General features: G+C 42.6%; 2 protein-coding genes across 2 annotated transcripts in view; one reads left to right on the top strand and one right to left on the bottom strand.

Annotated features, from left to right (window-relative positions):
• The window catches only part of eIF5B (eukaryotic translation initiation factor 5B), a 38,972-nt gene extending 32,983 nt beyond the window's left edge, over window positions 1-5,989 (bottom strand). The window contains exons 1-4 of the mRNA XM_077662814.1: window positions 5,823-5,989; window positions 5,115-5,178; window positions 1,098-2,183; window positions 104-277 (exon numbers count right to left, since the gene is read on the bottom strand). Coding sequence (XP_077518940.1) covers window positions 104-277; window positions 1,098-2,183; window positions 5,115-5,178; window positions 5,823-5,863 — 1,365 coding nt within the window. The 5' untranslated portion in view covers window positions 5,864-5,989. The remainder of the gene's footprint in view (window positions 1-103; window positions 278-1,097; window positions 2,184-5,114; window positions 5,179-5,822) is intronic.
• Window positions 5,990-6,531: 542 nt separating this feature from the next.
• Window positions 6,532-14,777, top strand: Usp12-46 (Ubiquitin-specific protease 12/46). The gene is made up of 7 exons (XM_077662813.1): window positions 6,532-6,652; window positions 7,646-7,726; window positions 8,585-9,100; window positions 9,867-10,027; window positions 10,832-10,964; window positions 11,683-11,826; window positions 13,564-14,777. The coding sequence occupies exons 1-7, from the start codon at window positions 6,650-6,652 to the stop codon at window positions 13,663-13,665; spliced, it is 1,140 nt and encodes a 379-aa protein (XP_077518939.1). The 5' UTR covers window positions 6,532-6,649; the 3' UTR covers window positions 13,666-14,777.
• Window positions 14,778-15,568: the final 791 nt, after the last annotated feature.

The following is a 15,568-nucleotide window of genomic DNA, read 5'->3' as shown; positions in this document are numbered from 1 at the left end:
AGCGTTAAAAATATATGCTTACTGGCACATTTCAGCATACAACCCCTAGGCATGGGGCGGATCAAGAGCAGAAGCGTTCCTGGAAATGTGCCCATCATCTCACCTCTTCTCCAGCCTGAGCAGCAGCAGCAGCTAGACTCTCCTTTGTGGGCGGAGGTTTCTTGCCTTCAATTTCCAGCGTGAGCTCTTCCAGCATTTTTTCCAGCTCATCATCATCCTGATTTTTCTTCTTCTTCTTCTCCTTCTTTTTCTTCTCTTTTTTCTCCTCTTTCACAACCTAGCAAAACAGATGGCAGCAAGTACATTACATTATGCCTCTACTGTTTTCCAGGACGCATTGGCCACTTGAATAAAGTGGGTAGACACTTTGAAGATAGCTTTTGAAAGTTTGCTGTAACACAGTTGTAATAAAAGCTATGGCTATGAAACTTGTTAGCAATCCTTTAAAACAGATGCAGCTTGCATTAGCACTAAACACTGGACTGAAATTTTGTCTGGTATTTTTTCTACTAATGTACCTTGAACGCAGTGTGTTGAAATTGTGCATGACAGAAGAACCTGTTTCCTACACAAATGGTACCAAAAGCATGCACATTTTTTTTCTTTCGCAGTGCAATAAAATCACCACCCATGAATAGATTTCTTTTAGTCATTAAACATTAGACTTCAGCTTTTGATTCTGGTTCCAGTCATGCACCTTTATTAAAATGGCATTTAATGAAGACAGAGTACTACTATTAAAGTGGCAGTGACGCCAATTTTTCAGCCATTGCCCTCAACTCTGCCTTTTCATCTTAAACTAACTCGTCTCAAAGCTGTAAAGCCTGCTTCACATGCAAGTGAAAATGGCAGCGAATCCTGCCACCGTGGCGGAAAATCTCTTTTAGTCATCACGGCGGCTCTAGTGGCTTGAAAATTTTTCTCTGTGACAAACCGCTCAACCATTCACTTCATTTAGTCGCTTGCATGTGAATCAGCCTTTAAGCTGCATCTGAGATAGCAAATATAACAGCATAAACTATGCCTCTTGTTCATTAACTTTTCTCACCGCATAAACAAAAGCTACTTTAATGACACTATGCGTCAAATAATCTCACCTTTTCCTCTTGCTCTTCAACAGCCTCCTCCTTTGCACTGTCCACATCCTTAGCGTCGTCGTCATCATCATCCCCAATATCGAGGAGCGCAAAACCACCCATCTTTTTCTTTGGTGCTCTGGGCACATCCTCATCGTCAGAATCTTTCTGCTTCTTGTTCTTCTTCTTCTTTGAGATGGCAGGAGCAGTGGGCATCTCATCATCATCCTCACCACTGTCATCAGGCAAGCCTTTACCTTTCTTCTGCTTTCTTTTTGACACCAGCAGCCGGTCTTCTTCCTCCTCGTCACTGTCCTCTGCCCCCTTCTTTCCTTTCTTTGCCTTTGCAGGTAACTTGGCCTCCCATTCCTCATCACTTTCATCTCCTGCAGCTGCTTTTTTCCCTTTCTTGCCCTTGGCTGGCTTGACTTCCTCCTCATCATCACTCTCATCTCCTGCCTTCTTCTTCCCCTTCTTTCCCTTTGCCGGCTTAGCAGGCTCTTCGTCCTCATCGCTCTCTTCACCTTTTCTCCTCCCCTTCTTCCCTTTCCCAGGCTTGGTATCATCTTCATCTTCATCACTCTCATCACCTCCCTTTTTCTTCCCTTTCTTTCCCTTTGCCAGTTTGACAGGCTCTTCGTCGTCATCACTGTCATCCCCTTTCTTCTTGCCTTTCTTTCCCTTAGCTGGCTTGGCATACTCCTCATCCTCATCACTGTCATCCGCACCCTTCTTCCCCTTCGCTTTCTTCCCCTTTGGTGCAGGCTTCACAGGCTCTGCTTCGTCATCACTCTCTTCGGCTTGTTTCTTCTTGCCCTTCTTGGCCTTCGGGGCTGGCTTTGCAGCCTCCTCGTCATCATCACTGTCATCTAACCTCTTCCCTTTTGCACCCTTTTTGCTGACGGCAGCCACCTTAGCATCCTCGCCTTCCCCGTCGCTCTCGTCGTCCCCTCTGCCTTTCTTGCCCTTTGCCTTCTTGCTGGCTGCACCCTTGGCAGGCTTGGCTGGTTCGTCATCGTCACTCTCGTCTAGCCTGTTGGCACCCTTTTTCGCCTTGCCCTTGCGAGCAGGCATGTCATCGTTCAGGCCATCTCCAACGGCGTCCATCTGAAAGCATTAGAACAATATAGTTACTCAGTCTCCAACTATAGTGCAGAACCTCCTCAGAGGAATTCGGGTGATAACAAGGAAACAACTGCAATTAACATGTTTCTGCACTCAACCGTACAACCATAAATGAATTCAACACAGTGGCAAGACGGGCGAGTTGGTGATACACACTTCTGGGAAAATAGCATAAAAGACGAGGACAACAAGGAAAGGAAACAACAGGACCAGCGCTAGAATGGCGCTGGTCCTGTCGTTTTCTTTCCTTGTTGTCCTCGTCTTTTGCACTATTTTCCCAGAAGCATAAATGAATGGCATATAGCTGTTGCAAATTTACATAACTCCAACTTGGGGCTCTTAATTTCATCTTGCTCCCATATATGCATGTCATCCTGGTGAATTGCCACAGACTGGCAATGACCCTGAGTTAACTCTTTCCCTACTGCGCCCACTAACGATGGATGAGATCACAGATTGCTTCCGCGAGCACAGCTTCCGCGACATTTTTGGGGATGCTACGCCACCTCGCTTGGAGCTAAAAAACTAGTCTAGTTTCGTCTCATTATTTATACTTTTCTCTCAATGTGGCACACAACCCAAAACGCAGCAAATCTCATGATTTGCGCTATTCTCTCCTCCGGGCAGACAAGATGTACTATAAGAAGCTTCTTGCTACCATACAGTGACAAAAATTATTCCCTAAAAGAGGCAATCATGAGACATCTGATTACCCTCTGCAGTGCAATATCAGACATATAAAAAAATAGGAGCAAATTATGGCCAACAAACATTTATTTACAAGTCTACAAAAATAACAAACAAGGTTGGTGAACTATTGAATTTCAGTGCCTCAAAAATTCTTTCAAGAAAAAAAAACCGAGGGCATTATTACTTGCTGATGCTATTTGCTTTTGCTAATAACTGTTACATTATTGCGTTTACATCTGTATGTATGTATATGTATATACCTCCTCACAAGAAGAGTACATAGATTGTTTTTTGTTACTGTGAATGTGTATTGTTTTGATTAAGGTAATCAACAAATATTCCAATCAATTTTTTTAATGTAACTATGTTCTGCTGTTCGAGATGTACCTATTATGCGTATGCATTTGAATGCACTATCAACTCTGCTGTTAACTGTGCACAGAAGGGGGCTGGGACCTTTGTGCCTTTAGTCCCAGACTCCCCTTGCTCTGTCAAGAAATAAAGCAGTTTCAATCTTTCTTTCAAACAACTGAGCTTTGATCTTTTTTTTTTTTCAGAACATCTGATATTAGATAGGCAGGCATTCTGTATATTCCAGAGTTTCTTTTAAAATTTCTTCTTTTTGGATACAAGCATATCTTTACAAGTTTAAATTTTATCTAAAAACCTTTATTTCACAAATAAAATGTTGTAAAACATGAAACATTTCAATGAAACTTATATCAAAACGTGTGTTAGCTTCAGTTTGATGTACAGCATTAGAATTTTAAGCCTGACAGCTCTTGGACCGTAATAATTTAATGAGCGCCCCAAAAAATTGGCTGCTTTTCCTACGGTAGGGAGATAGTTAAACATCTTCAGGACAAATTTTTGTTTGTCCATTAACCCTTTCTTCCAATAATTATAAAGGAATCAGGAAAAAATATTTACCTCTATATTATGCTAGCTAATATACCTACATTCAATATCTAATATCAAACATTTGTTACTGCTGCTAAAATCTTGAGAAATCAATATTTATTTACTAGTATCAGGGGCCCCATTAAAGGGGTATCACATGAGGTATGTCACAAACTTGAAACGATGGGCATTTGGTCCATTTTGTGCAGCTAACTTGAGTTGTGAAAAAGGCTAGTTCAAAGGCCCCGGGACAATAGACAATATTTATCCATTAAACGTCTTCCTATTTTTCCCACAAAAGTTATCAGAGAATGAGAGGCGAGAAACTGTTGACCACTGGCTGGAAGTCACACTTTCAAGCTCTCTTTTACTTGACAAAGCTTCCTGACACACCATTTTGGTTGGAAAGTGTTGGTTACTGAAAACATGCTGACATAAACTTTCTACACTAGCTCCATGTAGTAATGTGTGCAAGCAGTATGTCTTGACTTCGTGACAATGGGCTCATTCAAGAGTAAAGGTTTAACAAAGCTGCACAAGTTTCCTTTGCAACCATTTGACTGTACTCGAGTGGACGTCAACTGTAATTTGTATCTCCTCAAAGAAACATTCCCTTAGATAACAAAAATGTATGCGTTATATAACAAAAAAAAGCAAGCGCCGTCATGGGTACCACAATGATTCATCACACATCTAGCTTGCATGCATGGTGCAAGTTTGAGGCGATAGTGATACACGGATCTGACAAACATGCAGCCTTCTGCAATGCTTCTGGCTTCTGATATGGCAGCCATTATAAGGCCAGTCACAGTGGCCAGCTGTAAGTGATTATGACATCAGTTATAGTGGTCAATAGCAGCGCTCTAGACTTCTGCCTTTAGCAATCAGGTCAGTTCAACTGCAGTGTAACTCATAAAGCAATAAGAGCCATAAACCATTTTTCTCTCATGGCCTTTGCCGTCACTACCATATGATGGCCTCATTCGACTGCTACTTTGACAGACATGTATGCAGCTGTGTGTGCTCTCGTATGACAATGCTACACTGCAACTGTTCAGAAATATGTAGCCAGAGACAAAGGCACAAGTTTTGCTAAGCACCGACAAGACAAGGCAGTGACCTTTGATCTCAGTAGCACAGATAACCTTGAAATCTCAAGGCTATGATATCACATGGCACCATGCATACTCAGGCCTTCTTACAAAGTAGCTGCTGCAACTTTACTGCCAGAATTCTTTCAAACAAATGCCTTCATTCTAAAATTCCATGTTCCTGATATAAAGAGAAGCAGAACAAGGTCACTTCGCCAAGTACTTTGCTCACCTTCTTCTTGGGACCCTTGTCAGTAATGGTGAGACTGTCCATGTCTTGAACCATGGTATCATCACTGTAAGCAAAAAATCGCGCATGTAACTTTGCACTGCACACTTCACTAATTTCAGGCCAAAATCGTGCAATCACACATGTCAACACACTGCGGGCAAATGTTTACTTTCCGCAAACGTTGTCACATTCCCGCAGCATACAGAAACTGATCATGTCAAAAACCCACAGCGGAACAAATATCTGCTGTTCTTGAACTATGCCACGCCGCACACATTGCGATGTCCCGATAATGGGGCACGTTTACAGCTCCTCCGCTAACGTAAACAACAACAGATTTTTTTAACACCTCAGACAAACGCTCTTAGCAGTAAGCCAAAAGCGCGTTAATTTTCATGAAAAAGCGCAGAACCTGTGATCGCCGGCTGCTGCACAAGGGACTACGCCACATCGCCGGTAGCCAGTGGAGCGCCGTCATTGACCCTGAACCTGTCAAGGCACTACGTGATCTGAAAGCGCTCACAAGTACTAAGTGATGTTTTGCACTAATACTTGGTTGCTCTGTAGTGCATTTAGGCTGTCACGGAACACCAACATTGTACGGGCACGTGTTTTTTTCATTAAAATGTTAGGCTTATTGTCACCGACATACGGTTGATGCATTGCACCGAGCGGAGGGAGATTGCGCGAGTTTCACTGACTACTTACTCATCTATCTTGTCTTTCTTGGTCTTCCTGTCTTTTCCCATGATTGTTTACCGCACTCCTGTTATATACAATACTATAGGTTTAGATTTAGCACCAGCAAAACACAAGTTTCCGTGAACTCGCATGTACAGACCCTTATGAACTAGGCCACGCTGCCGCGTTGAGAGACATCTACCGCCCAGAGAATGCATCGCCGCAGTGTAGCAGACGCGCAGTAAAATAAAACGGGCGCTTAGAAACTTTTTCTTTACTGACGCGTAAAGAGTGCACTTGCTGCACGTGCAATCAGCAGATAGAGGCTGCAGTTACGACTTCGTTAGATGAAGTCGCAATTTTCTGATTGAGCCGCTTACGCAGTTGAGCGTAATCGTTACACAAAACAGAAAGTGAGAGAGTGAGTGCTCGTCTGCTGCGAAAGAGCGTTTTGCGCACTTTTTCGGTGTTTTCTCGGTTTTTTTTTAGTGCATATGGCCCTTTGACAAAACGTGATAGTCTTTTCGTCTGCAAAATTTACCCGACATAAGCACTATTTGACATCAGAAGGAATTATGTTGCTAAATTATAAGGAGGCTGGCATGTGATCAGTGAAGCTAACTGCGGAACCCAATGTTAAGAGTTACTACTCTAACATTACAAGAAGGCGCGCTACAATTAAAACATTTAGTTTTGTTTTAATGCGTTCAATACAAAACTTATTTGACCATTTCACTGAGAAGATTTAAGAACTACGAATGTGCGGCAAAATGTGGCCGATTCCGGCAGCCAATAAAAATGGCGCTGTTGAAGGCAAGGAAGGCATTCAAGGTTTGACGCGTGAAAAATGAAAAATGGTGAGCATCCTGGACTTCTCCTTAATCCTGAGCAACGCCTTTGTCGTCATTGTTCAAGCAGTTTTTAATAATTTTTTACGGTGACGTCAGAGAACCAGTGTTTGTGAGCCGACTACTCACAAGTGTAATGGGCCGATTTCGCCGTGGAATGCCATCTTAACATCTAAATTTTCCATCAACCAAGCTCTGTTCCTTGTTACCGCGGTACGAAATGCGATAATTTGACAGTAGTGGTCGCACGATTCCTGTTATTGTGAAGCTGGTGGCCGGATAGCTTTGGGCCGTGTCTGCGAGTCGCCGACATTCGCGAACCCGGTTGCGTGAGAGCCGTGTTATATACAAGCTCTGATAATGCGCCTAAAGCCATCGACATCTCTGATAAGAGGCTTTCGATCTTGGACACAGGTCCGTCGAAAACGGCTACTCGAGTGTCTCTCCTGGTATGCGTTGGAGCGATAAATTCGCCAGGTGACCGATGTAGCGAACGTCCACGAGATTCAAAATCATCAAGCGTAGTGTCTTGCGATGTGTGTGACTCTTGCTTAATTGAATCTCGCCGTTTCGGACCGCGAGCTTTGAGTTCTTGTTACAGGAACTGACGCGCTTGCTTCAGCGCATAACGTTCAGAGGTTTCCAAATCGGATTGTGAAAGGAGACGCGATGGTCGGTGATTTTTTTTTTTTTTTCTCCTGCACGCAACTGATCAGCCGTCGGCGGACGCAGTTGTTAGTTTTTGCACTTGCCGCTCTTCAAAAACATATTAAGCTTTCTAGTTGGGCGATTGCTTTGCTTTGCAAGTTTTGCTTCCTGGCGATGTATTTCAAATTAAGTGGGCGTATACCTCCTTGCGATCCAAGTGCGCAACTAGTTGTTCACGGCTTTTAGGTCGGATTTTAGTTTCGGGAAGCGGCGGTTGTCGATACCAGCTGTTTCGAGATTTCTTTTTCCTGCGTGAAATAACAACTTCTTGTTCCATTCTTTTTCTTTATTTAGGGAGCAAATGGATCATTGTTGGAGAAGGAGATAGGTCACGATCAGTTTCCATCAAATGAGCACTATTTTGGTCTTGTAAATGTAAGTATGTGCATTCTTCCGGTCCAGTGCAACTGCAGTGGAACTGGGCCCCATATTCATTGTAAAGTAGCCTCTGAAGCTTACTAAATGTTCTTTTAAAACAGATGCCATCTATGATGTGTTGTATTTTGTGAAAAATTTTTGCCCATTAAGGATGTGCTTTAATGTGAGAGATAATGTGAGACTTTCTTTATAGGCAAACGCATTTAACTTGTAAATATGGAAAGGTAGTGTGAATGTGAAGTAATATGGAGGTGTGAGAGTCCACATGTAAATTGTGAATGGAGAGTGAGGAGGGTAAAAAAAGAAGCGAGTATTTACTTCATTATCATGCTTTAGTCCTAAGTTCATGTGCTGTAATATTTAGATTTATGGACTATGTCCACATTGACAAAGGGAATTAAGTGTGTGCATGCATAGGACAAACATATTTTCATCAGTGATGATGATGCTCTTTTTATTCTTGCTTCACATCTTTTATTTTATTAACGTAGGTTCCTGCAATACATCGGCAATTTTCTGTCAGCTAAATGAATTACTAATTCGTAGAAGACTTCGTTGACATTTTGTTATTGATGACTATGTTGCCAGCTTAATGGCTGTTCTTTTGCCTTTGTTTGTCCTAGCTCATATCGTCATTTTTTTATAATGTGCCCTGCAATCTTGTGCTGTTGTCAGGGGCAATCTTGTGCTATTGTCATGGGCATGAACTGTGTTTCAGGTTTTAGCAGTGTCATGAATTTCGTCAGTTAGGATGCAGAGTAGACCTATGCACCAAGTGCATAGGTCTGCTATTATGCGGATTTTGATGGAGCCACCGCTCTCCCGCTGATTACAACTTCCTGCCGCCTTGCACAGTTTGGCAACACCTGCTACTGCAACTCCGTGCTTCAAGCACTCTACTTCTGCAAGCCATTCCGGGACAAAGTGCTAGAGTACAAGGCACGCAACAAGCGTACAAAGGAGACGCTGCTCACCTGCCTGGCTGACCTGTTCCACAGCATCGCCAACCAGAAGAAGAAGACGGGCACCATTGCGCCCAAGAAGTTCATCGCGCGGCTACGCAAGGAGAACGAGCTCTTCGACAACTACATGCAGCAGGATGCGCATGAGTTCCTCAACTACCTGCTGAACACCATTGCCGACATCCTGCAAGCTGAGAAGCAGCAGGGCTCCCAAGCTAACTCCAAGGGAAACAAGTGCACCAGTGACGGTGCACATCCGCCAGGCGGTCCGATGGCCTCGGCGGGCGCGACACAAAGCGCGCAGAACCAGGCAGGTGGCACACAACCCCCCAAGCCCGAACCCACCTGGGTGCATGACATCTTCCAGGGGACACTTACCAACGAGACGAGGTGCCTGAACTGCGAGACGGTTAGTGCTCTCTGTTCCTATCGAGCCAGTATATGCGTTTTGTGGCAGAGCAATCTAGGGTTGAAGGCATATCCATCTACGTCGGTAGCAGTTTTTGGTCATCAGAGTTTAGCAACAGCACTCCGCAAGTCTCAGTGAGTAGCTTTTATGACACGTTTGTATATGCTGCTGCGAAACTTTAACCCCCTCTGCACAAGACACGGTGGATATGAAGTGTAGTTTAACGTGATGGCTTTAACCTGACAGTTCTGAGAAGATATGTAGGCATATTAGACAAATTAGTTATTGAAGAGACAGACAGGCTTGATGTCAGTTATAACACAGGTGTGTTACTCAGCTTTCATCTAAACCAGCAATATGTTCTCATTCCGCACTGTCTCGTATAGTATACTTTTATGATTAACCGAAGTCAGTTGTTATGGAGGAGTATAATATTGGTACAGTGCTCATTTGAGATGTATGTGTTATGTAAGTATAAAAAACATTTTCAGGGGCTCATGAAATAGTTTTAAAAGTGACTGTAAAATGCGGACATTACAATAAATGCCATTGAGCATTCATGCCACATACAAGTCCTTAAAAGCAAGCCGATAATTTTTATGTTTAGTATAGTGCTGGTGGAGCTCAGTGGCATAGCCCATTATGGCTAGCACAACATAACAAGTGGCACCTTGTCATTATTTTGAAGTGGGAATTAAGCATCTTGCAGAACTCACAGCTATTTCTCAGCCATGTTCTAATAGTTTACTCCGAACTCACATTTCAGGTGAGCAGCAAAGACGAGGACTTCCTAGACCTCTCTGTGGATGTGAGCCAAAACACATCCATAACGCATTGCCTAAGAGGGTTTAGCAACACTGAGACGCTCTGCAGTGAGCACAAGTACTACTGTGAAAACTGCTGTAGCAAGCAGGAAGCACAAAAAAGGCAAGTGTCCACTCAGCAGGGAACTTTGCACATTGTATCGCTTGCATGCCACGTATGCACTCTGAACTTCATGCACGCAGCTGACCATACAGTGCCTGTTGCAAGGGGAAAAAAAATTGTTATAGCTGATTTAAAACAGTAAAGTTTATTGTTGCTGCTTGCATTTGGTCTCTTACTTTGTAAAAGGAACATCATATTTAGACTTTTACCGCTCTGTGTCAAGTGTCAAGGGTTACACATTGTGTCTTGCCAGGAGCAGTGGACTAAATCCAAGATTCTGACCTGAGCAAGATGACCGACCACACATTTTAAGCAATCATAATTTAAGAATCAGTGATTTTCCCAATGAACCTTTCAATATGTGTGTCATACTTCTCTTCTGCACCCTTTACACGTGTCCCGTAGCCTTCACAACCGTTCTAGTAAGAGCTTTGCCATGCTGGTTTGGCCAGCTGTGATACCCAGGAAGGTTGGCTTATGGAATTCATTGCTTTGTCCAATAAAAGTGTGAGGCCTGTTAAGGTACATAAAAATTTCTGCCTTTATATTCAGCTTCAAGGTTGTGCACATTTCCTGCATATCAGCTGTTATTAAGTCTATAGATAAGCTGCAAACGCATACTGTACTGAAACAACACAGTTTTCTAAGGAGGTGACTTGGAAATCAATGCCCGACTCTATGCAGGCAGCAGTTCACTTAAGCTGAATCAATCTTGACTTGCATATAAACTTTTCAGACACCCCTTTTGAGCGTATTATGTCCTGAGCAAACTGTTTGGATGTCTTTATTTTTCTCTCTCCGCAGGATGAGGGTAAAGAAGTTGCCTATGATCCTGGCATTGCACCTGAAGCGCTTCAAGTACACGGAGCAGCAAAATAGGCACACCAAACTTTCCTACAGGGTTGTCTTTCCCCTTGAACTAAGGTTATTCAATACGGTAAGCACTGCAACATTAAGTTTTATTCTTGCAAGCCTTATGCTGTGAAAGTCAGCAATTCAGTGGACGAAGTTTTGCGTAGAAGACAATCATGGCATGCAGAAATTTTTCCACATTATCCACATAAGCGTTGAAATATATACTTGTGCAGTGCTATTGTATAATCTTATGTATGAGTTGCACCCGCTGTTCTGGGCCAGATAATTGAGAAAAAAATACCGTTATATGTTTTTTTTAATTTGTGAATGGGCTGCACCTTCAAAAGTTTTACGCCTGAATTTTTTTAAAAAGTGCTGCCCTTACACAAGTTTATATGATATTTCAGAAATTTAGCATGTAGTATTTATGCACCAGGAACATGTTAGGTGCCAAAACTGCCTAATGCAGTTTAGTTCAGCTGCTGTTTCTGCATTGTTCATCTTGCTGACATTAAACAAACATTGGCATTAGATTTTACCTTGTGCCATCTTTGTTGAACAACAAAACCTATCTAAGTGGCAACTTCCCACTGCTTTTATGATGTACTCTTCATTCTTGCCCTATGTGCCCTGTACTTCGTGATTTATGTGGAAAGAACAAGCACAGTTCAAATGTTACTGTGAAGAGCATTTTTCTTATATCTGCTGTGTAAGCTTTGTATATTAATTGCATTCAAATTTATGTTTCAGAGATGGTGATGCATTGTTGTTTTTCAAACTGCTTTCTTTTGCTCCCATAGTCGGATGATGCCTACAACCCTGACCGGATGTATGATCTGGTAGCAGTAGTCATCCACTGTGGAAGTGGTCCCAACAGAGGACATTACATCTCCATAGTTAAAAGCCATGGCCTCTGGCTCCTCTTCGATGATGACATTGTTGATGTGAGTGCTGCTTTGTGCAGGGCTGCTTTCCATTGAATTGCGAAAAAGTAGGATTGATTTCCTCTATCATATTTTTGAAAGGATACAGGTCTTGTACCCTCCTTCAAAGCTCCTTCAATGAGCAGTGAATCACTGCCACTTACACAAGATTAGAGTGTGCCATTGCTACATATTTATGCACTTGCTGAGATGAAACTGTGGCTTTGTGTCCTGGCTAGGATAGTATAGTTGTACTTGGCATCAGCTAAGGTATAGGTGACCATTTAGTTGTATTCGTGTCATTAGCAAGAGCATGGCTTCTTTTTCATTGGGTTTGGACAACACAACAGAAATGCAGTGACTCCGATTCTTCTAAGACGCTTTGCGATGCTTAGTATGCAGATATCGATGACATTTCGTTGTGGAGAGACTCGCCTAGAACCTCACCGTCACTCTGCCATTTACACAGCAGTGCCTGTACGAGGCATTTGCACCATATATGAAAAAAAAAACTATTATTATGCTTGCTTGTGGTGCAAAAGCGAAACTAGAGTACAACCACACTTGAAGCAATGCACTTTGTGCAATGACATGCCGCTCCGGCGCGCCAGGCGACAACAGATTGGTTACTTGCCGCTTGCTCAGTGTCGCTAGGCCTAACATGCTGCACACTGAAGCCGCAGCGGGAGCGGTTTAGAACTATCTCCTACTTAAAACTTCGCTTGGAAATGACCATGCAACTTATTTTTCCATGATTTCTTCATCAGCGAAGCAAGCAAAAAAGTGGGCCAGGGCCATCTAAAAGGCGCCTCACACTAACAACCACAGGGTTGTATTGTCATTAATTGGTCACGAGATTACAATGTGTGAATTAATGCTTCCTTGGCATAAGGAAACATTGTTTTTGTTTCATGTGTTCAGGCTGCCTTCAGACAGCAGACTAGAGTGACATTTTTTTGTAATGCTAAAGCATGGCCTTTAGGCTCTGTTAGAGACTGTTCTAGTGTGGAATTCTAAGTACAGCAAAGGACTGGACACAGTGAAGAATATTTCCATGTCATGAGTAGTTCACAAGCTGATGTGTGCTCCAAACTTGTGGCAAACATACACTGATATGGCATTTATTTGAAACAAATAATACTAGGCCTGTGTGTGTATGTACACGCATTTGCATTTTACGTGCTTTAACCCTTTCAGACATCAGATATCATTTCGACTCAACACAAATACCTTTGGGCTTGTGTAAATAGTGCATCTAGGCCAAACGAAAGACAATTTGTTTTTCCAACGAAAAACACCCATGGTTTATTTTTTTACTAGCACATACAAAATTTCTTAAAAGCTATCAAAATAATTGGACTGTAATACGTAGTATTAAAACACCAGGATTTATAAAATCAGCACCCTCGGAGTTGCGGAATAATTTTGTGTGTCGAAGATTCACATAACACCATGCCTCCTGGGAAAAAAAAGACTTTAGTCTTATGTCAGGAAGAAAATGGTGGAAGTGGAAGGTGGGCTACCAAGTTCAGTGTTTTGGGAAATATTTATTGCTATATTTACTAATTGGCATAAAGAAGTGCCCTATTTGCAATGTAAAAATGCTAGAGTGGCTTGAAATGAAGAAATTAATGCTACACAGAAAAAGCTACAAGTTCACAGTGTACACGATTGTGTGCAAAGCACCTTAATTAAATTGTACGATCACCAGGGAGACTTCACGCTTCTCACCTGGTCTGTTGTGTGAAATTGTTGCAGAAAATTGATGCATCAGCGATTGAGGACTTCTACGGACTCACGTCGGATACGCCAAAGACATCGGAGTCAGGCTACATTTTGTTTTACCAGTCAAGGGAGTGACATTGGCACCAGCATTGGAGACGGGTGGGCGGGGGGACAACAGGGGGGGGCTTAGTCACCTGTGCGCGCTTTGTCCTAAGCCAGAGCAACACCTCTCTCTGCACCTGGCTGCCACTGACCGAGGTGCAATAGAGGCAGATCAGAAGCAGAGGCAGCAACCATTTCTCACCGCGCTGCACAAGGACTCATCGGCTCTGGACAAGAAGACCTGCACAGCATAGCGGCACAGTTTTGCATTTTGTAAAGAGGTTGGCAAAGGAAGCTGCGAGGCGGGTCGAGGAGGCACCACAAGAACTGTGCCGTGCATCCTGCCCAGAGTGGGTTGGATGTAGAACAGCGGCTGTTGATGAAATTTGTCTGAACAAACGGCGTGTACATAATAAAGTTTTTTACGGCCGCATCACAGAAAGGAAAGAGGCTATCAACAGCAAAGCAGATTCCTGAGCACTCCGCAGATGTCTTTCTCTGGGGGCAGGCACTGGAAGCATTGAATTTGTGAGTAACAGAGGAGCCGTACGGCCTCATGAGACCATGGTTTTGAGCAGCTGGTTCAGGCCTGAATTTTTTTCGAGTGCTGAAGCTGCCTTGCTGTTGTGTAGTGGTTCGTATAGATATAGCGCTAGGTTTTGGGGGGTTCTGGGGTGGTGTACAGATTAATTTATGGTTGCTAGGTTTTATTGAGAGACAGTTCTAGCATTGGGGCTTTAGGAACAAGGAGTGTCACCTCCTGTGGTGATTAGGCAATATGAAGTAAACACATTCAAAATGAAGGACTTTTTTTTTTCCTTCTTTAGTCTCAGTTTTTAATGCTTCAAGGGTGACGATGTGTCACAAGGAGAGATGTGACTTGCATTTTGGGTAAATTTCTTGATCTTGTCGTTCCTTCGTTAGATGTCAAAAATAACTTCAGACTTAGTCAGGAAAGGAACGAATCAAGAGTGCCCATCAGATGAAGTTGTACAAAAAACGCAAGACATAGATTGAGGTGAGAATGTGTTTTGTTTGTAGCATTATGGAGCACGTGTAAAAAGTGTAAGAAGAGAATAAGAGCCTCATTCACAGTGTATAATATTGTACAGTTGCATCGTCTCTTATTAAAGCTTTGGATGCAATGTTTTGTGTGCCTGTCACTTCCTTTGCTTTACACACTGCAGACATTTTAGCTGCACAAACATGTAGTTACATGCAGGGTGTTTTTGCAGAACATGAAACACCCTCTTCATAACTTTGTACTATGGCTGAGAACAAAATGGACATCTTGTAACAATAAAAATGTATTGTTATAGGTTGTCCAGCACGAAGTATATTTTTATGAAGTTGAAGGTTGCTGTCTTAAACCCTTTTAAGTTACTGGAAGTTTATGAAAAAATACAGAAATTGGCAGACTGCCTTAAGGAAATCCAAAATAGTGTATTTCATAGGATCAGTTAGCAAGTGTTGCAATGCGCAGGATGCTCGTTCTGCAAATATTTCACATTTGTGTTTTGTTCAGCACACAGACCGCAAATAGAGTGAAGATACTGTTATTAAAGCGGCATTACTTGGCATTTACTACTTGTGTTGCAAATAATTCAGAGGTTTTTTAATTTTTGTTTAGTGCAAATGTGCAGAGACTTTTTTTAACGACAACAAGTGTATTAAAAGAGTTTTTAAAATATATTTGTATTCAATGTGCAAGGCTTGTAGGGTGTCCAATTATATTGAACCATGATGGATCGAACCCTTTAGCTTGCCGTTATTGCCTCGGCAGGCTGCTAGGACCGCTGGTGTGCAAAACGTGTGCAGTTCCTAGCAAGTTAGGTGGATGTTGTAATATTACTGCACTATGTGATGCAGGTAGCCCTCGTCGGACAAAGGAGAACGCTTTGATGGTTGCGTTGGTCTATGCAACGCCGGCAATAAG

The sequence above is a fragment of the Amblyomma americanum genome, chromosome 4 (assembly GCF_052857255.1).
Source record: "Amblyomma americanum isolate KBUSLIRL-KWMA chromosome 4, ASM5285725v1, whole genome shotgun sequence".
In the NCBI taxonomy this organism is placed as follows: domain Eukaryota; kingdom Metazoa; phylum Arthropoda; class Arachnida; order Ixodida; family Ixodidae; genus Amblyomma; species Amblyomma americanum.
The sequence above is the reverse complement of the archived record's forward strand: the minus strand, read 5'-3'. Positions and strand labels throughout refer to the sequence as shown.

What these genes read in the sequence shown, in the direction of transcription:
- Usp12-46 (XM_077662813.1), top strand. An exon ending in ACTATTTTGGTCTTGTAAAT is followed by an intron (nt 7,727 to 8,584) that starts GTAAGTATGTGC and finishes CGCCTTGCACAG; the next exon opens with TTTGGCAACACCTGCTACTG. An exon ending in GGTGCCTGAACTGCGAGACG is followed by an intron (nt 9,101 to 9,866) that starts GTTAGTGCTCTC and finishes CTCACATTTCAG; the next exon opens with GTGAGCAGCAAAGACGAGGA.